This window comes from Drosophila subobscura, chromosome E, assembly GCF_008121235.1.
Source record: "Drosophila subobscura isolate 14011-0131.10 chromosome E, UCBerk_Dsub_1.0, whole genome shotgun sequence".
In the NCBI taxonomy this organism is placed as follows: domain Eukaryota; kingdom Metazoa; phylum Arthropoda; class Insecta; order Diptera; family Drosophilidae; genus Drosophila; species Drosophila subobscura.
In genome coordinates, this window is record NC_048531.1 from 1,514,402 (window position 1) to 1,539,190 (window position 24,789).

The 24,789-nt window shown below is 45.4% G+C and overlaps 4 protein-coding genes across 6 annotated transcripts in view; 2 read left to right on the top strand and 2 right to left on the bottom strand.

Annotated features, from left to right (window-relative positions):
* LOC117891859 (uncharacterized transmembrane protein DDB_G0289901) overlaps positions 1-24,789 on the bottom strand; it is an 83,709-nt gene that overhangs the window by 17,810 nt on the left and 41,110 nt on the right. The window lies entirely within an intron of this gene.
* Positions 64-938, top strand: LOC117891861. Its single transcript, XM_034797623.1, has 3 exons — positions 64-226; positions 299-451; positions 516-938. The coding sequence occupies exons 1-3, from the start codon at positions 149-151 to the stop codon at positions 852-854; spliced, it is 570 nt and encodes a 189-aa protein (XP_034653514.1). The 5' UTR covers positions 64-148; the 3' UTR covers positions 855-938.
* On the top strand, positions 2,178-2,907 carry LOC117891864. The gene is made up of 3 exons (XM_034797626.1): positions 2,178-2,240; positions 2,310-2,462; positions 2,551-2,907. The coding sequence occupies exons 1-3, from the start codon at positions 2,178-2,180 to the stop codon at positions 2,890-2,892; spliced, it is 558 nt and encodes a 185-aa protein (XP_034653517.1). The 3' UTR covers positions 2,893-2,907.
* Positions 6,105-6,584, bottom strand: LOC117891865 (protein GSKIP homolog). Its single transcript, XM_034797627.1, has one exon. The coding sequence runs from the start codon at positions 6,544-6,546 to the stop codon at positions 6,187-6,189; it is 360 nt and encodes a 119-aa protein (XP_034653518.1). The 5' UTR covers positions 6,547-6,584; the 3' UTR covers positions 6,105-6,186.

The window sequence follows — 24,789 nt, forward strand, 5'->3', positions numbered from 1 at the left end:
AGTACATTCGACAGGAAGGTGCGGGGAAATAATTAATTAGATAATTACTGAGGCCTCGTGCAGCCAGAATTCGACTAGAACATCCACCGATCGTCGGCTATATAAGGGGCTATCCGATGAGATCTGCAATCAGTTTCAATTCGGAAAGATGCCCCCCTGCTCGGTGCCGTTCTCCTTCGCAGGCATTTGGATGGGTATTTTAATGGTGCAGAGTTCCATGGGTGAGGTATGTTGGCCATGACATGTCCCAGGATAATACCCAAGCCATCTGTAATCATCCATAACCATCCATCAACAGCGCAACTGGGAATATGAGCCCGTGTCCATCACTGCCTTCAGTTCGGACGAGAGCCTGCTGAAAATTGGAGCGAGGATCGATCGGCTAAATCGCGGCGAGTTCGCCTTCTCCATGACCCTCGATTGGAACTACGATGCGGATGACAACACAATGGTAGGTGGGGGATCTCAGAGGATAAAGGTGGACTATTGACTGCACTCAACCTCTCTCGGATTAGGTCGAGGCGGACGCGTATCGCAGCATCACGGGCGATGAGAGCGACTATAAGATCCTGCCCTGGTCTATTCCCAGGCAGCCCTTCTATGAGTATTTGAACGGCTTTTACAAGGACGCCTTCATCAAGAACGTTGGCCACTGCTCCAATTTGGTCCAGTCCGAGGGCAGCTACGCGCCGCCCTGGCCCAGGAACGTCTACAAGCTCGACAAGTGCGTGGCCAACGGCGAGGGGCTGCCAGAAATAGCCCCCGAGGGCTTCTACAAGATCGTCTACACGACAAGCGGTCAGGTTCAGTGGGGATTTACCCTCATTGTCAAGGTCACCGCAAAAGTTCTCTGATAAAGAACAGACGGTCAATACTTTCCCCTATGCACAAAATATCGTCAACAATGAGCCAGATCTCTCTTTAAGCCTTTTTGAGTGGATATTTGTATTTTGTATTTTTGTTTTATCATGAAATCCATTAAAACTTTCATCTGGGAAACCTCGAGGCAATTGAGAATTTATCTAATCAAATCCATCAAAGCTAGATGTCAAACGATTGTGGGAGCTGATTTCGTACTCTGTTCTGTCGCTCATCATTCCGGCTTTGTCCGATGATTGTGGTTAAAGGCAGGCACAATAAATGTAAATATTTCAATCCTTAAAAACAGGTCCTCTACAGAACCCCCGGGTAAGCGAGTCCGAAACGATCAGTGCGTAGTACTACCCCAATGAGAGCCCCCTGAAGTTGGATTGCGAACGGAGCGGGTGTGACACGCCGAGTTTTTCCTTCTCGGGAACCTTGTTCTGGAACGTAGATCTGGATGAGAGCGTCTTGGGAATGGCCTAGTGTGTCACAGGTGGAATGTGTGGTCTATCGTAGTAAGACAGGTGCCGAAAGCGATTACAGATTGCTAACCCTTTTACAACCCTTTATAGACTACATAAACATATTCTACAAGGATATTGTGGTCAAGAATCTGGGAATCTGCTCCGATATACCGCGGTGCCGCCCTGGTCCAAGAAAACCATCACTTTGACCCGATGCTTCCTCAATGGGGAGGGGATGCCGGAAATCCTTCCGGAAGGAAGTGAACCCAATGACTTACTGATCCTTACTACCGAATTAAGGAAAGTAAATTCCAAAGCTTTTATTCTACTGAGGTCTACTTAGTCCTCATCTGTGTATGCAGTTCAATTCTCAGTTGTTGTCAGTCCCCAAAGGGGCCAGCACGAGGGACGGACACAGCGAAGTCCGTCACAATTCATTGCACATATATGGCTGATCGAGTTATCGTGACCAGAGACTAGCCAGAGTCGCAATATACATACATATGTATGCCTGTCTGTCTGGCCAATCAAGCCAAAGTCTGTAGAGATGAAAATATGTGACAGGAAATCTCTCTGTCAGACAAACTATTACTATGATTTCTTTGACTCGAGCGAAAAAATGGAATTTACTAAACCATGTAAACGGAACCATGAACTTTGCTAAGTGCGCCATAATCCATTTCTAATCCAGATTCCGTACAAAAAATAGTTGTAGAATTTCATTGAAACACGAAATATGCGTGTTTGTAATTGCCGGATAATTGGATCCTCTAATTAGACTCAACATACACAACATAGGTTCTATATAAGGCTAGAGTCAGCGCGCAAACTGTCAAACAGTTGTGTGAGATGTTTTCGTACTTCATTCCGTTGCTGATCATTTCGGCATTGTACGATGACAGTGCCGCAAAGGTAAGGGATTTGTAAAGGTGCTGTCTGAAAGTGTAAATGGTTCGATCGGTCCAATCAACTGTTCTATAGACGAGCTGGGATTGTGAGCCGAAGTCGATCAGCGCGCACTCCACCAACGAAGGCCTCTTGAAGGTGGACGTGCGAATGGAACGCGTGGGACGCGCAGGGTTTTTCTTCACGGGAACCGTGTTCTGGAACATCGATATGGATGAGAGCGTCATGGTGAGTGTCCCTTTTGGTTGTAATCATAATTTATTTGAAGACTCTGCAAAACAAGGGCCAGCATTCACGGTTTGTGAATGTGTTTTAGGTGGAGCTGGAACTGTACCGGAGTACAACCGGTGCCGAAAGTGACTACAAGTTGACGCCCATGTCCATTCCTAGGCAGACGTTCATAGAGTACATAAACACCTACTACAGGGACATGGTGATCAAGAACCTGGGCGAATGCTCCGACCTGCCGCGCTACGAGGACCAATACGTGCCGCCCTGGCCCAAGAAAAACTACACCCTGACGCGCTGCACCATCAATGGTGTAGGGATGCCTGAAGTCCTTCTTGCCGGGTTCTACAAGATTAAGGCCAACATCAGTCACCCAGAAGTGAACCAAGAAGTGAAAGCCATTATTAAGGTCACGCCAAAGATGTTCTGATAAATAAAGTTGAATGAAAACCTCCTAGAAATGTGAGCTGGGTCCTGGTCCCAGGGTCTTAGCTTTTGGGCCAAATTCCAGCTGCGAGTGTCGTTCTTCCTGTCCCAAAATGGCTTGCGGATGATTCGAGCTGGCGAGGTAGAAGTCCGAGAACCCGACCCGAATCGCCTCCGCAGCACCCAGTGGTCGAGCAAGCAGCTCGAGTGTGAAATTGGCAAGACATGTTTGGAAACTGTTGTGGCACAAAGTGTTAGCTGAAGTGTTAGGGGGCAGCGAGGAACGGGGAGAGCGGAAGAGGCACGTTGTCGAAAAAGTGTCAATGTGTCGCCGTTCCCCCCCTGTCCAAGTACGATTCGAGTTGCCTTTCAGGGGAACACTCTGCACACTTGCAGCAGCTAATTTATTGCAAATTGTTAAAAGCTGCAACCAGCCCATGCCATGCTGCTGCCTCTGCTCCTGCTGGCTGTCAACTGATGACAGCCCCCCGCCTTCCATCCCATTCACAGCCAGCACCCAAAAATGCACATACTTTGCGGTTGAGCAAGATTTGCATGGGAACTCAGAGTAATGAAGTCCTCTGCGGGGATCGACAATTGGAAACAGCTGCATAACACCCCGGGGCTCAAATAGGTCGAATTTCGCTGAGTGATTCGCTGTACCGACCTCCCATCCGTCGGTTCAGCCGCATTACACACGACACTGGCCATAGCACGTACTACATACGAATATGTGTATCGAATAACTGACTTAATTGAATGCAATAATCATCCTCTTCAAATCATGAGAATGCATAGGCAGTATGTGTTTTTCACCTCAAAGTAGAAGGACTGAAATTATTGAGTCGAATCAGCTTTTCAGCCATTCAACTGAAACAGTGGGAGCGAGCAGTTTCCTTTGCTCTTTACCTCTGCACCACACAGTGAACACAACGACTTGGTGCACCCCGATTAGTATATGGGAAATGCCGCTCCCGCTGCCCCTGCCCATGCCCCTGCCCATGCCCATACCCATGCCCGTGGCACTGGCATTGTCCGCCGTGAACATTTTGCGGGTCTGTGACAATATCAAATTGTTATCTGGCATAAAATAATTACAACGTTTTCAGCCAGACAAAATCGATGTCGCCGCTTTAGTTGTCGCTGTTGTTGCCACTAGAGGCACTACAGATATTACCATCGGTGTTGTGGTTGTTGCAATTTGTGTATTTGTTGCTGGTGTTGTGTTGACGGCTCGCTGCCGCCAAAGTATAGCTGCCAATGTGAGTGCCAATAGAGCGCGTGTGTGCGACGACAGAGAAGAGATTTCATTTTCAGACCGGCCGACAGCACGACAGCCGGGTGGACGGGGGGGAGAGCTTTGCCGGGGATTGAGTTTTGTTGCCTGTCTCTGCTTTGCGCTAATTAACCAAAAACTCAGCCAATTAGTTCGACCAACACGGAAAAGTGGCAGCGCAATGGAAACCGTGAAAATGGAGAGGGGGATGGAGGTGGAAATCAAAATGGAATTGGAAATGGAAATGGAAATGGGGTATACTCGTCCATTGGGCAAACTAGTTTTGATTTGCTTTGCAATTCGATTTTGCGATTGCACTTTGAGGGGAAGCAGCTCGCGGATTTCCATTTGAATCTCGTTCTCGTCTCTCGTCTCTCGTCTCATGTTCCAAAATATGGGAAATTGCCGACATGCTTTTGGATTGAATTCTGATGTTTAATCGGCACCAGAATCAGCGGGAAAGTGTTCTCAATAACTCAATCAGTTCTCGGGCTTCTCACATTAGCCCTGACATTTCGACTGAATTATTTTGCTTAATTGTTGCACTTGGAATGCGAGATGCTAATAATTAGTGGGTTCATTGAAACAATGAAAATGCCGATTCAGTGGCATTGGGTATGCACTTAAAGTACTCCTCTCTGGTATTTCCTTTTCGGTCATCGCCAGGCCAGGAGACTCCGTGCGGGGTAATTCATTGATTGAAAATTTGCAAAAAGTATTAAGATGGGGAACAGGACGGGACGGGACGGGACGGGGCAGGCAAAGGTTAAATTATGTCTGCATTCGACGGGATGCGGCCACAATAAACAAACAGCGGCATGGGGAGGCAGGTTTGTTCGCCCCTTCGTGGCAGCAGTGGCACGGGGAAAGGGGAGAGCGTGGCGTGGCGTGGCGTGGGGGCATGCAGCGGCGGATAGTCAGTCAGAATGCAAAGCTTGTTAAAATTCATGTAATGCATTAACAGAGAACAACAACCACAAATTACACACGCAGACAGGAGGATCCGGCAAGACGGGGAGACACAGGGATTCAGGGATACTGAGACGCGGCACAGAGGCAAAATGCCGACGGGCTGCAATGAAAAGGCAATTAAAGCGCAGCAGGATCGGATGTGCAGTGCTGGAGGGTCTCGGGGGAGAGAGGTCTCGGGGGGGAGCCTGCAGTGGCCGTGGCAGCAATCAATTGCATGCTTCAATGGACAAATATACGAGCATAGACAAGTGGAGAGCCCGGCCAGATAGACATGGCCGATACGAGCGCCGGAGCAAATGCGTTCGCCCAGCAATCTCCCAAGTGTGTGCCACAGTATGAGGCAACGTGTGCATGTGTGTGTGTGTGTGTCAAGCATTCGTCGCTTTAGCCGCTGTCTCTGCTTCTGACTCTGTCGTTGTCCGTGGCAGACAACGGCGGGACGGACGGCAAGCAGCTAGATGGACTCAACTAGATAAAACCTTAGTTGGCATGGACCCCAGACAGGGGTCTCTAGTAGAGGAGTAGCAGCAAAGAGGGAATGGCGAAGCATGGAGCATGGAGCATGAAGCTGTGGCTTTGCTTCGCGTTTGAGTTTGTGTTTGGGTTTGGGTTGGGTGCTCCATCCAATGTCTGCATCTTCATTGGCAGCAACGGCAACAGCAACAGCAGCAGCAGCAGCAGTCAAGTGGAACGGCAAAAACTTGTTAACTTTTTGCTACAAAAGGTTCGAAGAGTGCACAAGTTGAGTCAATCAACTTGCAGCAGCAGTGTTGCCATCCCCATCCACGCTGCCCACTGCCTGCTGTCTGCTGCCTGCTGCCTGCCAATGCGGCTCGTCCACTCGTCCTCTCACTTGGCAGCAATTAATCAAAAGCCCAGCTCCAAATCGGTGCCCAGGCTGGGGAGCTTTATTATTGCAATCAAGTCATTTACCTGCCAGTTGTGCTTGCAGCAATGGCTGCTGGTGCTGGTTCCCGCTGCTGTTTTCGGACGACAGCCGCTTAATTATCACTTTTGGCAGCAATTAACAGACAGAAATTTAGCAGACACTCAGCGGGCCACGCCCTGGCCGCTGGTGGGGTGACGGCGACTCCTCTCCGCCACCTCCGCGTAGAGCGGACTGATCGCAGCGAGCAGCCGGTGGGCGGACACGTAGACCCAGTCGCAGTTGCTAACCTCGTCCTCGATGCGGTCAAAGTCGTAGCCCACGATCCGGAAGCCGGCATAGCTCAGCTCGACGCAGTAGATCTCCTGCTCCAGGGTGCGCAGGTTGAGGTACGCCACCCGATCGTTATGCGGCAGGAACTCGGCCACAATCAGGTGGTCCGCAAACTCCTTGCACGCTGAGGCCATTCGCGAGGCCTCACTGTACGCGTCGAACCTGCATTCGCCATGCCCAGCGACGGACATGCTTGCGAGTGGAAATTCTCAACTCGGAAACGAAAACTGGGATACTTCCACCAAGGAATAAAACCGATTGCTTGCTCCGTTTTTGGATATTTAATATCGGAGTGCTACACTCTGGACCATTTCCATTTTCCATCATATACCTGAGGTATCCGCACACTGTCCTTAACTGATTATTGCTTTGTTTTTGTCACACTGTGCAGTTGAGACGGCGGACAATGGGGAGGGAAGAACCATAAAGAACAAATAATGCAGCGAGCAGCTTGAGAATCGTTCGTCCATCTCCATTCATCCATCTGCATCTCCCTCTCTCTCTCTCTATCTCTCTGTCCCTTGAAGACATTTTTCCGTATTATGCATCCGCTTAACTCCTCCTACTGCCTCACCTATCCGCAAACCCAAACCCAAGCTCAAGTGCTCCGTGTCCTCGGGGTATTTTGCTGCTGCAGCGAAAGAAAACAAAAAGAACAAGGGAGCAAAGACTCGGCTCAGACTCATGACAGTCGAAGCAGGAGGGAGTGGGAGAAGGGAAGGGGTCTTGGTGTGATTTGGCGCACACAGAGTCCTAGGGAGAAACACACACACACACACACACACCAGCAGCCAGAAGCATCTTTTTTTCTGCTGATGAAGTTGAACAATTTCAGATACGAGCGAGCGGAGCGCAGTGCAGGAGAAGGAAGGGATGGGTAAGCGAACGGAACAGCCAGAGAGGACGGCTCGAGGGTAATGAGAGGAGAAGATAGGTTGGCAGACGGACAGAGAAGACAGTCAGGGACGGACAGGACAGTGGTGGTACGACTGTGGAACGTTCATTTGGAGGGTGCTCTCGAGCCCGAGCCCATGGCAGGCAAGCAGTCAGGCAACGTTGTTGGCCCGGCTACTAGGCAGAGTTCCTTCCACCTCCTGATCCCGCTTTGCCTTTTCTTCTTCCCCACTGCTGACAAACAATCAAGATGCTAAAAGTGAAAAACTTTTTCTGACGACGGCACACACGCAAATTTTTCTTAAATTTCCCCTTACTTCTTCCTCTGCGCTGCAGGCCCCCTCGAAATATTGTAGTTGATGAATTATGCGACAGCTGCCCAGGAAAACTGTTATTCGGAGCCACGAACCGAAGAGAAAAGTTCAGTTTCAATTTATTTTAATTGCGCCGACAGTTTACGGTAAAAGGCCCGCCGCCCTCTCTGTGCTCTCGGGTGATGGGCGGCCTGCAATCAAGGGAATAAAGAGAGTAAGTGAGCCAGAGAGCATGGTCATAATCCGACTGTAACTCTTTTCTTTCACTTTGCCCAAACCCAACTCCAACTGTGAGTCTCGACTTGTGCCTCTCCTTGCAACGGGTCTGTGCTGCCTGCATTCAGCTGCCTGCATTCAGCTGCCTTTCTCCAATACCCTTTCCACTTCGTGGAACATCCACCGATTGTCTCTACATCTGTGATTCTTCCCTCTCCGCGTTGAAAATATTATAATACCCTCTGCAAGAGTACGCCAATTGTCGGCGAGTTTTGAGCCCCTTTTGCGCTTTAAATTGAATTCAATATTTTGTTTGGAAAAGCTTCAGACAAAGTAACAGCAAAAGCAACAACCACCGCAAATTGTTAACAGCCAACTCTTTTGTTGTATTCGTTGACAGTTGCATTTTTAATACTTTGCACATTTCGTGGCTTTCTTTTTTCGCGCATTTTGTATGTTTGCCGCTTGCCTGTGCTCTGCTGAGAATTGATTTTTCCTTTCCTCATCGCTTATTGTTTGTGTGTGTGTGCGTGTGTGTGTGTGTGTGTGTGGGCAGAGCCAGGTGTGAAAGGCGTCGAGTGGGAGTGCCATGAATTGAGCTGTTTTTCGATATTTCCCCTCCTCCGGGCTATACAGTTGCTCAGACCCACGAGACACGGAAACAAAACAGAGTGTTCGGAGAGTGTGCGAACAGGGGAACGCGGAGTCAGTGGAAAATTGCCAAGTTTTCGTTTGGTTTAATGAACTCTAACTATTTAAGCCATTGAGGGTATTTATTGATGGTCAAAGTGCTTTTGCAAGAAAATATTTGCATATACTGTATTCTGACTCCTGAAAATAACGAACTACAGATATTTGTATCATAACGTTTAATATATCCTAACTTAACATAACAAATGATACCATTAATATATCATACACATAACCGCTATACATAGGTTTTTAAAATTACTAGCTAAATAAACATGTTGGTTAGATTTTGAAAACGAACAATACGCATGAATAAAGCAACAACAAACATCTGCCAGATATTGAGCATTGAAGGAACTACAATTCGTCTTGAATATATCCAAACTACATATGTACATACAACATATATCCAATTATAATTATTAAAGTTTTCGGAGATCAGGGGGGAGGGTCAGACAGTAAGAGCCGCAAGCTCCCAAAGGTGCTTTTCAAGATAAATTTCGTCTTTTATATTGATCCTTTAGCCACAATCTATCTCCATTCCACACCATCTATAAGTACACCCCGGCAAACATTCGAGTCTAATGTACATACATAGTAGCAACAAGACAACAGTGCAACAGCAACAGCCCCACAAGATGCCCCCACGCTGAAAATTCAAAATGTTTTCGTTTGAGTGAACACAACAGCAACAAAAGCCTAAACAACAACAATGATAGCTGTAGACATAAGGCATCGTTTTTGCTGATTTTTTGTTGTTGTTGCCGTTTCGCTGCCTGGGCGCTACACTTTGTATTTTGTTTTTGGTTTGTTTTTTTTTTTTTTTTTCTTCACATACAATTTTTTTCTCCTCTTCTGCGCCAGTCAATTCAATTTGAAGCCATTTAGCATCAATTTGCAGTAATTTGACGTATAAATTATGTCAAATTGCCGAGCAGCTTGTCATTGGGTGTATTTCGTTGTTGTTGCTGTTACTGTTCTCACTCCGACACTCGGTCGGTCGGTCGGTCGGTCGGTCGGGTCGCTCGTTTCGGTTTCGGTACGACTTTGTGTAGTTGTTGCTGCTTTTGCACCTTTTTTTTCTTCGACGCCGTGCTGCTGCTGTTGTGAAAGATTGTGCCCGCCAGGTAGAGGCGAAGCGAACAAGCAGAGCAGGGCAGACGTCTCTCCCCTGTTCAACAGAACACAAAATCCCAGTTTCATTGTTCCCTCTTCCTCTCTTCCCCTTCTCGCACACACTAAAGCATTGGTTGGGCACGTTCGGCAGTGTGTGAATTTTATTTTCGCTTCTCGAGGCACAAAAGAATTTCACTTAACACACACACAAACATTGAAGAACGTTCGGGGTACGTACATACGAACGAAAAAGGGCCCAGCAGTCCAGCAGAGAGGTTCAACAGTAAAAAGTGCCTTATAAAGCCGATATAGAAACTAATACCGATGGAGGGGAGCGAATTGAAGAGCAAAGAGCGCCGAGGGGAAACAATTTTTACGCTTTTGTGAATGTTAACATTCAAAGATATCATCAAAAAATTCACTGGAACTGCCTTGTACAATAAAACCAACAAAACAGAGCCGAAGAGAACAAAACGAACGAGAGTAGGGGCCGCCCGCCGACAGAGCAAAGCAGGGGCAATATCGCTTCCCTTCTTTTAGTAGAGGGGGAGGAATTGGGCGATGGGGGTACGGGACTCTTAAATTTTGTCGCCTCTGCTTTGCGGATGAGTTGCTGTTGCCGTTCACGCGTCGTAAACTCGGTAGCAGCAAAAAACAGTGGAAACTTGCTCAAGGAGTGGCGGACGTGAAGGAGCAGTAGGTAGAGAATATCGAGATATAATAAATAGAAGGTTAGGCAGTCAATGGGAGCGACTAACCAGTTCCAAAGAAAATACACAGAGACGTAAAGAGATAAACGTAACTACTATACCTTCTGTTTTATTTACCTTGTAGGAGAGCCAGAAACTAAATAAACATGCAAAAGGGAAACCTGTCATCATCATTATACAATATGTGCATCCATATGTACCCTTTTCCCTAAAGTTCCTTCTCCCAAACAGCTACAATTTGAAGAATTCCATTTGCATTTTAATTAAGTGAATGGACAAGTGGCTCGGACGGGTGGGGTCAGTCGAGGGTAGACGGACAGAAGAAAACTGTATCTGTACAAGCAATTATGCATATCATAAAACACTTGAAACATTAATAAGGGAAAGCAACGAGCGCAGACAGTGGACCAAGAGACAGAGGAACAATGTGCAGGCATCTCTTTGACTCCGGGAACAGAGTCGATCGCTCCACTTATCCGTTTTGGTGGCAGGTAGGGAATAGCGCCTTTAAGGCGCCTTTCTTATCAATAGATGTGTACACTTGTATGCATTCAATGTATGTACATATGTATTTATGCTGTATGATGTACATTCAATGTGTGGTTGTGCACAAATATTCAACGACTCTTTTTGTGATTCTGTTTTATTAAAGATTTAAATTTGAAGTCGACCAAAATCAAACAAACGCAAAAACTGCTTCATCGAGAGACCCCTAACTAATGAATATTCATTCGAAGTTCTCCTCTCTCCTCATTTATTTGCACATTTTGGTTTATTCCATAGTTTGGGGGCCGTCTCGACCAACAGACAAAAATCATAAATCATGGCTCGATTTGCATATCGGCATATCGCCTGCACTTCCATCTCTAAACAGACAGCAACAACAGCAGAAACGCCCGCCCCAAAACGGTTTCAGTTTTGTTTATGGCCAGAGTCAGCGTGTTGCCACTTTATTGCCTGCTTTACATTTCTGTTAGTTCAAGTCCGCGCCCCCAGCCATACAACTATACCTGCTTATGTGTGATATTGTGACTGTGTTTGTGTGTGTCTGTCCGCGCTGTGTGGAAGTGCAGTCGTGTTATGCTTTGCGGCCAAATTAAAATTCGACTTAATCGTTTAAACATTTAAAAGGCAAACTAAAAGCCAGCAGGCGTTGCCAACGAGCAAGGCTTCCATTCCGCCTTGCTCCTCCACTCCACTCCACTCCTCTTCTCATCTCTTCCCACTCTTCCAGCAGCAGAAGCAGACTCCTCTGCTCTTTTCCTTTCCTTTTCTTTCTTTTTGCATGCGCAGCAAAACATGCGCCGAAAGTTGTAGCAGCATGTGGCTATCTCGCTCACCCAGCCAGGCTTTAATGAGAGAGCGCCATACAACAAACATGGCTGCCGACGGTCCCAGAGCGAGAGAGCAGCAGAGAGCGAGATAAAGAGAGGGAGACGGAGATGGAGAGCGATAGCATGCTGAACGACAAGGAGATTTTTTTGCGGGATGAGTGCTGATCAAGAGGATGGGAGCAGCTTTGTTTACTTTGTTGCTGCTCCTCTCTTTGCACATTTTGCAGGAACATAACAGGGGCTGCCGCCACGCCACAGAGTCACAGCAGCCATAGCCCCGAGGGCCGTGCAATTCAAATGTTAATTAAAATTTAAATACTTTAATCGTCCAATTGAACTGCTTCTGTTTCTCTCTCTGCCTTTGTAAGAGAATTACAATTCGATTATTTCGTCCGCCAAACAGATTACCCGTTCTTCCCAACTGTCCACTGCTCAATAATTGTTTGCGCGTCGAGAGGCCGATAGAACAACAGGAGTCACATGCTGTTTGAGACAATTAACATCCGCCCTTCCCCCACCTCGAGGGGAGCGATGCGGCTTCAAATACCATGGAATAACTGGCCAGGCACTACACCCAAATTATCCGGAAAAATAAATATATTCGCCAGCGCGACCCACAATGTGTACACAGAACCCCCATCAACTCGTAGGCAGCGGCACTACTATACATATGTCAGATAATAAACGGGATTTATGGACCGTAATATTTTCCCCAAAATTATGAAAATGGCCACGGGTGGGGGGTTGAAACCAAATTAAAATGTAAAATTATGTCGTGGCACTCTGTGCGACCCACGATTTGTGGGGAACGACAAAGGCTATAAGGAGGCAAATGACTCTGTGGCCAAAACTCTCTTCTTAAAGGTGCTAGAATCCTCCACCTAGGAGTCAAAATACTCTATTGCATTCAGTTGTGGAAGTCATTTTATTCCAAGTATCATTACCCTTAGCTGAGTTGCCTACTGATGCATTTTCTCCCTCCCTCAGCATGAAAAATGGTAGACACAATCGTCATTTAGTGGTGTGTCACGAGGAGAGGGGTGGGCAGAAGCGTGTCCATTGTTCCGTTTCGAAGTAGTTGCTACTCGAGTACAATTTAGTAATGCTAATGTTTTATTTGGCCAAAATTGCTATTGATGCGGCTTTGACATGCAATGAAAAGTTTTCGTTTTCTTTCGCTTTGGAAAGGGGTAACCGCCAGCAACTCCCCACACCTTCCCCCACAAAAGAAGTAGCCAACTTCGGTGGTAGGGACAGGGGAAGTGGCAGAGGCAGCGAGAGGCAGTGCGAGGTAGCAGCAATGTTTTTGATAGCAATCAACATCAATTAAAGCAGCTGTCTCTCTTTGTCTCTCCGCAACTGCCACTGCCATAACCCTACCTGTGCCTCTTTCTCTTCGTCTCTCACTGCTTTGGCCGTGTAATTATATTTGTTGTTGCGCCTCTTGCCACCGCCATCGTCTTCGGCAGCAAGGCCCAAATGCTGTGGCACTGCAATTGCATCTCTAGCAAAATGTTGCCTCCAAGTAGCGACTGAGTGACTGACTGACTGGCCCCGGACCTGTCCCCTCCCCCTTCACCTTGTGTGTGTGTGTCTGTGCCACCGATGGCAACTGTTGATAATTATAATCCGCTTGTGGTTAAAATGGTGTTGCCTACCTTACTGGCGATAAGCGGGCATGAATAATTATGTTGCCGCTGCTGTCGCTGTAGTTCCAGCCACTGCTGCTGCTGCTGCTGCGCGGTGGCCGCTGTCTGTGTCGCCTGCGTGCCAGCCTCGGCGACAACTCATGAATAATTAATGCACTGCCTGGCCCCGGACTTGCAGTGGATTCATTCGCTTTGCTTTCAGCAAAATGTTGCTCTGCCCCAGCGGTGGCAGCAACTTGTCTTGACTACTCTTTGGGAATATCTTTTCAATTACTGCAGGAAATCGTGAATTACAGTGGACACTGCAGGAGCCCGGGACTGTGGTGGCTGGCCATGCACCGAGAGAAAAAATTATATTTTTGTATCTATCCCGTCGAAGTGGGAAAACTTGCCTAGTATGCTGCAGCTCTGCTCTGTCGCTCTGTCCCTCTTTACTTATTATTTTGATTAAAACGGACAATTGCCGCTGCCGCAGTGCAAATATTTACGAGTAACAGCCACACGGACGGGCAGAACAGGGCAGGACAGGACAGCCTCCAAGGGTGCCGACAACAATTAACACTTGAACAGAAGCAGCAGCAGCAGCAGCAACTGGAATCAGAGGCAGCCACCACTATCAACCAAGTGGAAACCATTATCAACTCAATTTGAATGAAATTTATGCACTCTCCGCGCTACCGCGGGAAGGGGGAAGGGGTGAGGCAAACACTGGAATTCCCACCTTAAACTAAATAAGCAATGAGTTTGTCTAGAAAAAGGTTTGGGGCGGTCGCACAATTGGCACTTGAAAGGCATCGAGATACAATGGCAATAACTGCAGTGGCAGTGGCAGTGGCAGGGACAGCAGGGACAGCAGAGACGGCGGGCAGCAACAAACAAGCTAAACAAGTATTGCTGCTGAGGCAGATACGAGCACGAGCAGTATGAGGCCGCAGAAGCACACAAAAGGCACGAACGGAAAGACGGAAAGGGGAAGAGATGGAAGGGGTGGCTGCTGCAGCATGGGAATTGAATACCATTCAAAAGACGGCAGCAGGCTGTTTGTCATACTTGCAACAGCAGCAGCAGCAGCACCAACAGAAGAAAGGAGAAGACCAAGTGAAATGGCTTACATGCATTTCTCTGCAGTACACTGCTACTGCTATGGTCTGCTCTCTCCGTGTCGAGCCTCCCGGTGGCAGCAGGCGTGTTGAGGTGTGTTAAGATAGCATCTTGCATAAAATTACTGGCAGGAGAAGAAGCTGCCACAGCACAAGCAGAAGCAGCAGCAGCAGCACAAACGAAGGAGCATCAGGAACAGCAGTCAAGCCACCAGCGACGTGGCTGCCCGATGCTATGCCACTGATCGCCTCGAAATTGCTGGCAGTTGCAATTTGCTGTTTGGAATTTTAAGCGAGCCAACAATGAAGTTCACCCGACGCGAACGAAGCAGCAAAAAGCAAAAGAGAGACCCAACAGATGGTAGGGGTGTAGATGGTAGGGATATGATACAGACAGAAGGACAAGGAGACGGACAACATCATCCTCCTGCTCGTCATCACCAGCATCAGCATCAGCAGCAGCAGCATTAACGCGGAGCATTCAACGTGCTTAACCCATTCGAGGCATCGATTCTGTTGGGATTCGGGACAGTGGGGAACGAAACCCACAGAAAGGAAAACCGCCAACACTATCATTTTCATAATTTTTCAAGCTGTGGGGATTTATGTAAATCGCAATAAAAAATATCATCAAATAAAAACTATGTACAGAGAAGTTAGACGACGCGCTGTGATCATGAATTGAGCTGGTTTTATGGAGTAAAATAGAATGGAAAATATTAAAATATTTCATTATTTTAGTTTATGTATCTCTGAGCTAAAAATTCGAAAAGAGCAGAATTTATAGATTCAGAGGTGAAATTACATCTACTCTTGGTAATAAAAACACTGTAAAATAAAGTTCTATAGTTTCAGTCCATGCTCAACAGATTTCTGGAAGTGTGCTATAATTCACCCCGTTTGGCTTGAAGTGGGTTAAATTTCACCCCCACCCCATCTGAAGTTGGAATTGTGATGGAGCTGAGCTCTCTGCGACTCCAATAAAAGTCAGCAGCCAGGCACTGATGTAAATACTCCTTCTCCTTCTGCTTCTGCTTCACCATCTCCATCTCCTTCTCTTTCTCCTTCCACTCCCCGATACCATTCTCTTGCTCCTTGCTGTAGTTTTATTTCAGTTTGCCTTTCATTTTTATTTATTTATTTTTCTTGTTCATTTCCATTCAATTTCAGTTGCCGTTTCTTCGACTCATGACTGTATGTATGTATGTATGTATGTATGTACATATGTATGTACATATGTATATTTGTATGTACATATTTATGTATGCATGTATGAATGGGTGTAGTCGTAGCTTTTGCATAAGGCGTAGGTTCATTCGAGTGAGGCGAAACAAAGGCACAAATCGAAATAAGATATAGTCGGCGGCGGGCAGCAGCAGGAGCCAGGCACGATTTATGTTAATCAGACAAGAGGGCGGCAGGGCAGGCAGTGAATTGGGCGGTTGGGGAGGAGGGAGGACGAAGTGTGCTGGAGCCAAAGACAGTGCCACAGATCCAGCGGCAGCTCCAGCGCCAGCGCCGAAGCCAGTTGCATTTAATCATCTTTTATCTGGCAGGCATGGACGGAGCTCACGGCGTAGTGGGACAGCAACGGAGTGGCACGGCGGTTATTATGTATCGCTTAGTTGCAGCATTTGGCGCACTTTCGGATTTCCCCGTTCCGAATCGTTTGCGAGGCATCGCCCGGAGTCAAAGTTTGATCCGTGTTTTGCAAAGACTGTTTGTTTGGTGCGCTGAGATTTCAATTTGATTCGTTATCGATTTGATTTCAATTTGCCAAATGCCTCGGCCATTTACCCTCTTTTCCCCGCTATCTCTCTTTCCCCACATTTTACATGTTAGTCTATTGGTCTCTCTTTCGGTGCATTATTCAGCGTGAAAGTCCAATTGGAATGCCCAGTTCGGTGGGGAAATTAAAGAGTCAGAGTCGACCTCGAGCATTAGGAGCCGTCCGAACTGGTATTGTTTGGCCAATAGCGACTGGGGACTTGCGAATATTTCATTGAGCAGCCCTTTTTTGCTTTCTCTTTAATTTCCAGGACTATTATGCATGGGAATGCACACACACACACAAACATACGTACCACTTTCAGAGACTATTACCGGAATTCAATGAGGTCGTGAAATTAATGTAAAGTAAGTAAAATATTTCTGCGGCGACTCGTTTCAATGGCAAATTTCTTCCACAGCGAAAGGGCCTGTACAAAGTCGAGTACAAACCTGAAACGAAAGAGATAGTAATAATGAAAAGGGTTAGTAGGTTTAAAATGGAAGGTATTCCTTGCATGATAAATATCGGAATATATTTATGAATTGCAGGAGGGTTAGATAGATGGAAGAAGATTTTTTGGGCTTCAAATTAATTTCGTAGGTTGGATTTTATCTGCCATTTCCCTACTCAAACCCACGCCCTTCTTTGAATACGCTTTAAATATTTGACAAACATTTTGAGCCAAAACTCTTGAATTAAACCAAGATTTCCTACATATGCTTGTGGCTAGAGAGAGATGGAGAGAGAGAGAGACAAACTGTAAGCTGGGCATTAAGGGAGACGGGAAATTCGCAAAACTACAGCACTGAAATGAATGAAAATCCTTCTGTGGTATGTATCCTGCAGAGCCATACGAACATATCCCATTTTCAAACAAGTGCCAAATATTACCATAACTTTGATGATGGCTTTGTGTTAAAGGGATGTATTTATGTACATACATATGTACATACATATGTATGTATATTCCCTTTATCTCTTCCTTTAAAAGGCCTCGCTCTCATCAATATTCTCCATTCTCTCTTTAATGCTTAACCACTCCTACACATAGAACAATCCTTCATTCCAAATTTTAACGAAAAATGGTAACAAAACAAAAAATTACTTTAACTGTTGTCGAGAAATCTCTCTTTGCTTTCTGTGTGAATTTATTGCAGAAGGTTTTTGGATCACCAAGTGAGTGTGCCCCGCGAATGACTCGCTGACTGGCTAACTCTGTAACTGACTTTTCTCCCTCGGTCACTGCAAGTGCCACTGGTTCTGCTGCTGCCGTCCACTGCTGCTCGCTTACTCTTTCTGTGCATTCTGCCAACAGAAGTAGAAGCAAAAGAATGCAGACTGAAAGAGGAAAAAGATATATATGTATGGACATGGCAGTAGTTGTAGCTGTTCCATTTTTGCGCTTTTTCATGCACTTTTTGCGCCGGATGTGCAGCATGAGGAAAAAGTGCAACAGAGAGTTGGCGAAGGGGGAGCTGGAGCAATTGGGGGAGTAAACTGCCAAAAAGAGAGCGGAGCGAAAGAAAATTGTAATTCAACAAAGCAACGAAGAAAATGGCACAAAACCACTCCGCCCCGCCGCGCCCCACAGCAAGCGTTCGCAATTTTTGTATACATTCATTTCTGTGGAGCTCAAAACTTTTGGCCAGCGCAATCCGTTGAGTGGCGGAGAAAAGAGGGCAGAGGCCTGGGCGGAAGGTTGGGCTAAATGCGTTTTTGATGCTGCTGCTGCTGATGCCGTTGCTTCGCGCAGCTGTGGGTGGTTCCGGGGCGTGGCATTGCATGGCATGGCACGCGGGTGACCGTGGTTGTGGGTGCATTTTAGATTTGGGTTTAGCCACCGGCACTTGCCAAGTTGCAGCATTAAGCCTATGCCAATTATGCATTGTTGGCCGGGTCTTTCTTTATCCCTCGACTCCAACCTTAAGTACACTCTGCTCTCTGTCTCCCCCAACAATCGCACAAGAAAGGTACATTCAATGGAAGGTAAGGCAGTCCACGAGAGCAACAAATGCTATTTACATATGGCACCTTGCCTTTCATGAACCTTGCGCATAAAAAGCGAACGTTAACCCTCCGTGCCAGAGAGCTGCTGCTGTTGGGCAAAAATTGAAACAACTTTTGCAATTACTTTCCGTAAACAAAACAAATGTGCTCCAGTCACGCAGTCTCCACCTCTCTCTCTCTTTTTCACTCTCTGTCTGTCCCCAAAACAATAATTACCCATGCATTGTTCAGGCACTTATACATAGACACATATGTACATACATACATATTAATGTGTATGTATGCATGTATGTATGTATGAATGTCCAAACAATATACAAGTAGAAGGGTAATGGCAAGGGTAATGACAATAACGAGGCGCAGCGATTCCAAAGGTATGGATGGGAAGGGGGGTGGGGGCACGCAGGCCGGTAAAGTTCTACCGTCTTGAAACAAGTTGTTAAATTGTTATTTTAGCGCATCGTTTTCCCCTTCCCATAGAGAGAGAGAGAGAGAGAGAGAGAGAGAGAGAGGATAACGAGTGCCAGGTACAGTGAACGCCCACAAATGAGAAGCCCTAATTGAGGTAATGCCCATGCCCCTTCAATCACACTGGAGTGGGCAGAGAGGGAAGCAGAGAGCAGAGAGGAGAAGGCAAACAGTGCAAAGGCAAATAACACGCATTGGCAGTTAATACGTGCATATATTGTACATATTCATTGTATGCATGCACATACATATATGAATGCAACTATGTACATATGTATGTATGCATGCATGTACATATGTATGTATGTACGTATTTATGCTTAAATCTACTCTACTCTTGCTCTCATGCCGAATAACCCATTGCAGCATACACCGGGATAAAATGGCACAACAAACGACACACAAACCCAATATGAAGATATTTGTACATAAAGAATAGATACAGCTATAGAAGAAATATTCACATACATACATACAATGTAAGGGAATTCTTTTTAGGTGGGGCAGGATATACATACATACATATGTACAGTTGTGTTCAATGAAATAGTAGTGCCGCACCCCATCACTTTCACAACTATTTTTGAGACCCTTCCAGTCTTTCAAATTAAACAATTTATACCTTTTTGAAAAGATTGGAAAGTAAGCATTATAAACCCGATGAAATCTTATTCCATTTGTATTCCATCTTCTTGTTTTACATGAATTTAGAAAAATACCCATGAAAACTGCTGTTCAATAAAATAGTAGTGCTGGGTGCAAGTATTAAAAAAAAATTAAAAAACAAATTAAATCAATTCAAAAGAGTTACCATCAGTAAGCTTAGTTTATATATTGAATATTTTGATGAAAGAAATGTTTGAATATAGCGGTACTTTTGTTTTTGGAGCGTAGAAGTAATCATTGAACGGTCCAATATGGGAGACTTTAGAATTAGACTAAAAACTAAAATCAGGAGGTATAATGGACTTCAAAACTAATTTCAATGTGCTTTTACTGTTATATTTAATAGTTTAAACTAAAAGAAGCACCCTGAAAAATGATTTTTTATGCGAAAAAATTGTCTTTTAGTAGATGGTCGAAGATGGTCGAAGGCAAGGTCAAGGTCTTCAATATCCTCAAAAATTATGAAAACAATTTTATATCACACTGTAAGTGTGATGACAGCTCGTTGACGAATGACTTCATTTTATTTAATTGCAAGAAATCCCAGAAAGCTACGCGTTTGTCTCTGAGAGTATAGGGGTATACAGCTAAAGTTTGCAAGAACGCATGTGGCTGAGCTGTGTCGCAGTGACAAAAAAATACTTTTGACTGATGAGTGTAAAGTTGTATAATATGGTAAGAAATAACAAAAAGAATAGGTTTGGCGTTCACAGACATCAGATTAGTGTTCAAATTCTTGAAAAAAACGGTATTGGGCATGTTGGGCTGATCCTTATGAGCTCCAGTCCACATGAAGTGGTACTTCCTAGCCTCCTAGTTGGAGCATTTTACAAAATTGTGTGGGCCAGCATGCTTTTTCATACATTACATTCATATTCCAGTTGAAAAAAACCTTTGAAAAGGAGCTTTCAACAAGATAATGATCCTAAATACTCAAGAAAGCTCGCCAACTGGGTGGGGAAATTGGGTTTCATCTGAAAAGATCGGCGATTTTCGATGTTCAAATCAGTCCCTGAATCTGAATGTTATCAAAATCTTATGGGGAAATGCTAAATGCATTATAATAAATGCAATTCCGGGATCCAGAGTAAGGTTAGAGCCAGTGGTTGCAAAAGGATTGGCTAAAATCCTATTTGAGCTTGGGCAGGACCTTATTAATTCCTTCCAGGCGGGAGTAAGGAAGTAACTAAATCAAAATTATTAAAAAACTAAATATTAAACCTCAAGAAACATGTAGAATATGAAAGATAGGTATTAACTTAAGTTTCGGTTTTTTTTTCGATTTTCAAAAAATGCACTACTATTTCATTGAACAGCACTTTTCATGGGTAATTTTGCAAAGTCATGTAAATCAAGAAGATGGAATGCAATTAATCCAAAATTCCTTCTGGTTCGTAATATGTACATTCCAGGCTTTCTAAAAAGGTATCACTTGTTTAATTTGGATGATTGAAAATGTCTTAAAAATAGTTTTGAAAGTGGTGAGGTGCGGCACTACTATTTCATTGAACACAGCTGTATGTACGTATGTATGAAAGTTCATTCGTTTGTCATACTGAAGAATGGAACCCAATTTTACGATGGCACATCGTTTTTTCTCTCGATTCGAGGCCATACACTTGCCTTTTTTATTTCAGTGCATTAAACCTTTCCCATGTTGCTTTTATGCGTTGTGGTGTATAAAGGGAGACCCTTGTGGCATGAAACAATTTTATTATGACGTTTATTTGACTTGCATGTGTGCATACGTAAGCAGTCTGCCAGGATTGCGGGGACTGTTGGGACTTGGAGCTGCGAGGACTTCCCGGACAATGCAATTTCCATTGTGGATGGCTGCTGCTGTGAATGGCTCGTAAATCCACACACATTGCAAATACACACACATTGTCGTGTCTCTGGCATTCTCTGACATTTCCAATTTCACTCTCCCGCCATTGCACTATCACTTCTTCCCCCGCCCCGGAATAATGGCTCTTTCCCTATTAAATTATTCCTGCAATCAACATTCTGTCCATAGGAGAGGGAGATGGAGATGCAGATAGAGTGGGAGGCAAAGAGAGACATTTACCGTTTACAAACACCTTCTGATCATTGTTATCTCTGTCTGTCTCCCAACGCTGTGGCTGGCGTTGTCCCTTTCACACACTCAATAATTCAATTATGCATCCCATTTAATGTGTCACATTGCTATCGCATCTGTGTGCGTGTGCGTGTGTGTGCTTATCTGTGTTTGCGGGGGTGCGGCCACTGTACACTAATTTCAATATTCCATAAAGCGAGTGTATTGTCCACCACGAAACCAAACCAAACCAAACCGAACCCCAATCCAATCTAATCAATTTTGCATATACTGCACAAATTATGTGTATGTGTGTGCACAATTGTGTGTCCACTCCATTTTGCAATTCAAATTGAATGTACATACATCTGTATGTGTCTGTGTATTTGCCCGCACTGCTCCTGGACAAACCCAAACCACGTACCCAAGTGGGAATGTCTTTTTATGGAGACTTCCTCGCGATTCTATTCGGTTTCAAGAGGAGTCAAGGGTTTGCTGTGCTTTGATACGAGATCATTTTTATACCCGGTACTCGAAGAGTAAATAGGGCATATTGTATTTGTGGTCGAGTCTGTCTGTCCGTCTGTCTGTCCGTCCGTTTCGATGAGCTCCTGTATATCAGAGACTATTAAAGCTACAGCAACCAGATTTTGCATCGAGATGGCTATTGATACCACACATAAAGTATACCCTACTTACGCTCCGTGTACCGGGTACTATACAAATAAAATGCCAAGCAGAGTCAGCAGGCAGTTAGCCAGCAACCGAAAAGCACTTAGTGTGGATTGTGTCAACTTTTGAATGAAGTCTAAAATTAATTAAATGCAAATTCGTCAAAATTTACTTTTTCGCCATGCAGAGCAGTTTTCATTCATACATTAGTTTCCCCCAGAATTCGCGAATACTTTTATCTGCAACTACAAATTGAAACATAACCCGATGGCTGTGTGAATCGTGTGGTGGGCGCATTTCAAAATCAATAAATAATGCAAATTAATTAGCGGCTTTCATTTCGCTCTCATGGCGTACCCACACACACACACACACACGTAGATGGGCATTCATTAGGTGGCATTCGAGGAGGGAGGATGAAGGAGGGAGCCACAATTTTCGCCAAATGGCAATGCCTGGGAATTTAATTGAAAATGGCAGCTCCGGGGGCAGCCCAGACAAAGGCCCCGCCAATACTGTACGAGCATCTGAATCCGGCAGCCGGATCAAGTTTCTGTCCGTCCGTCCACCCGTGTGTGCGCCCGTACGGCACTTGGCACGTTCCGTGCCAGCGAAAAAATTCTCATAATAATTAAACGAAAAACGCGTTGATTGCATGCAATTTGCATTTTACGACTGGCGACGACGTGGGCAAACATGGCAATGACTGGGCAGCCGCCACACGGACGAATGGACACCCGGACAGGGGGGGCAGGCAGGCAGGTGGGCAGGTTGCTGTTGGTGTTGCTATTGCTGTGTATCCAACACAGACATCAGATATGCAAAGAGAATTTATACAACCTGTGCTGATGATGGGCCCTGGGGATGGGTGCGTGACTACGACCCACATGTGGGATTGATAATGAACTTAAATTTGATGAGTAGTTCCACGATTTGAATCGTTCATTAAATAGTGTTTCATTTGGAAAGGAAAGGCGTGAGTCGGTCGTGAGTCACGCGACCATCGCCAGGGGCTGCTCTATATGAACGTAAAGCCAGGGAGGGCTGCAATTGTTAGGGCAGGTCTCTGCTCTGCTACCGGTAAGCCGCGGCTGTAATTGAAACTCAATAAGCCAGAGCTATTATTTTCGACTTGGAGACTCCATACCGCGGTCGGGTGGCACATGCCCAACCCCTACCAGCAGCAGCAGCAGAAGATTGACAAACGATTCTGTCCGATTAGGTCGATTAGGCGAAGGGGGAAATGGGAAATACCGCGAAGGCCGAGAATGCGGAGAATCCGAAAAATGAGGCGAGTGTGTGGGTGCTCGACATACGGACATTACATTCAGAATTTCCCACATAATTCGCTCTGAATATGAGATGATATTTTCGATATTTTATTTAGAGGAAGAGACTGCGCCTGCTTCCGTTTCTGATTTCAAATAAATAAATAATCGCATGGCAATTGATCGGTCTCGTGAATCAAATAATTTGAATTGTTAATAATTTGTTAAAAGTCTTGATCTCTACACAACATTTGGCTTTATCCGAATACCCAACCTAGAAGGGGTCGTGTATCCGCTGTTTCTATGTTCGAGTATGTACATACATATGTATGTACATATGTACATATGTACCCTTGGAACGCAGCCAATTTTCCACCGAAAACTAACAGATTTATAGCCAAAAAAATGGACACGCAAAGGATGCAGTGCTGATGGCCAAAATACACATTACACACACAGAACGAGTAATATAAATACTTATTTGGCAAAGAAGATTGCTGTGATGATGAATGATTATAATGCTTGATGCCTGATGGAGGAGTGCAAATCATTTTCATGGTGAATTTTGGGTGTGGCTTTTTATTTATTTGCTGTTAATTAATGTCAAGCATTTCAATGAATAATCCCACAAAGGAAGAGCGGCACAATTGAAATTTATGAATGCCTTTGGGCGCCTTTTCTCTCCCTCAATCCCTCCATCTCCATCTCACTCTTTTCTGTCTGTCTCACTCTCTCTGCAACTGCAGTTGGCGAGCTGTTTCATGCTTCATGGTGCATGAAATACAACAACAGAAACCGTCTGAATAAATTTGTTAAATGAATTTTCCCGTTTCTGTAAATCATCAATGCAAATGTCGCCGCTACCAACGAGCTACGAGTGTGGTGGGCGCCAGTGCAGGAGATTTTCAATTCCAGATTTTCCCTTTTCATTTTATTTATTTCATTTTGTTCGCTTTAATGAGTGTTGCAATGGAGGCTGTGTGGCCAGAGGCTGCGGCTCCTTCTCGCCTCAATTTGTGGGCACCATACAGTGCCACGCCACGCCACACCACGCCCAGTCCTATTCTGTCCTGGCCACCTCCTGTGGCCGGGGCATTGCGTGTCAGAATTTGCGGCCCCATGCGTTGCACCCTGACCAAAAGGGGGAAACCTTCCAACTTGCGGGTGGCCGGGGGAAAAACAACAAATGAAATATGCGCGAAAACAATAATCAATGCAAATGCCTGATAGGCTGCCCATATCAGTACATGCGCGTATACATAAATATGTACATACATACGTACATATGTATGTATGTACATATGTATGTGAATGTATGTATACTTGATAGTTGGACATACTCGAAAGTATTGCCGGGTAGTGGCGGTTGCTCGATTAAATTTTAAGTGCCGTGTCATTAAAATCGCGTGCGAGGTCCACGCTCACGCTGCTCACTTATGAGGGGGGAGGGTACATGTGGGGCTCTGCGAGTGGGGAGGCGTGTTCGGCAGGCGATTTGCG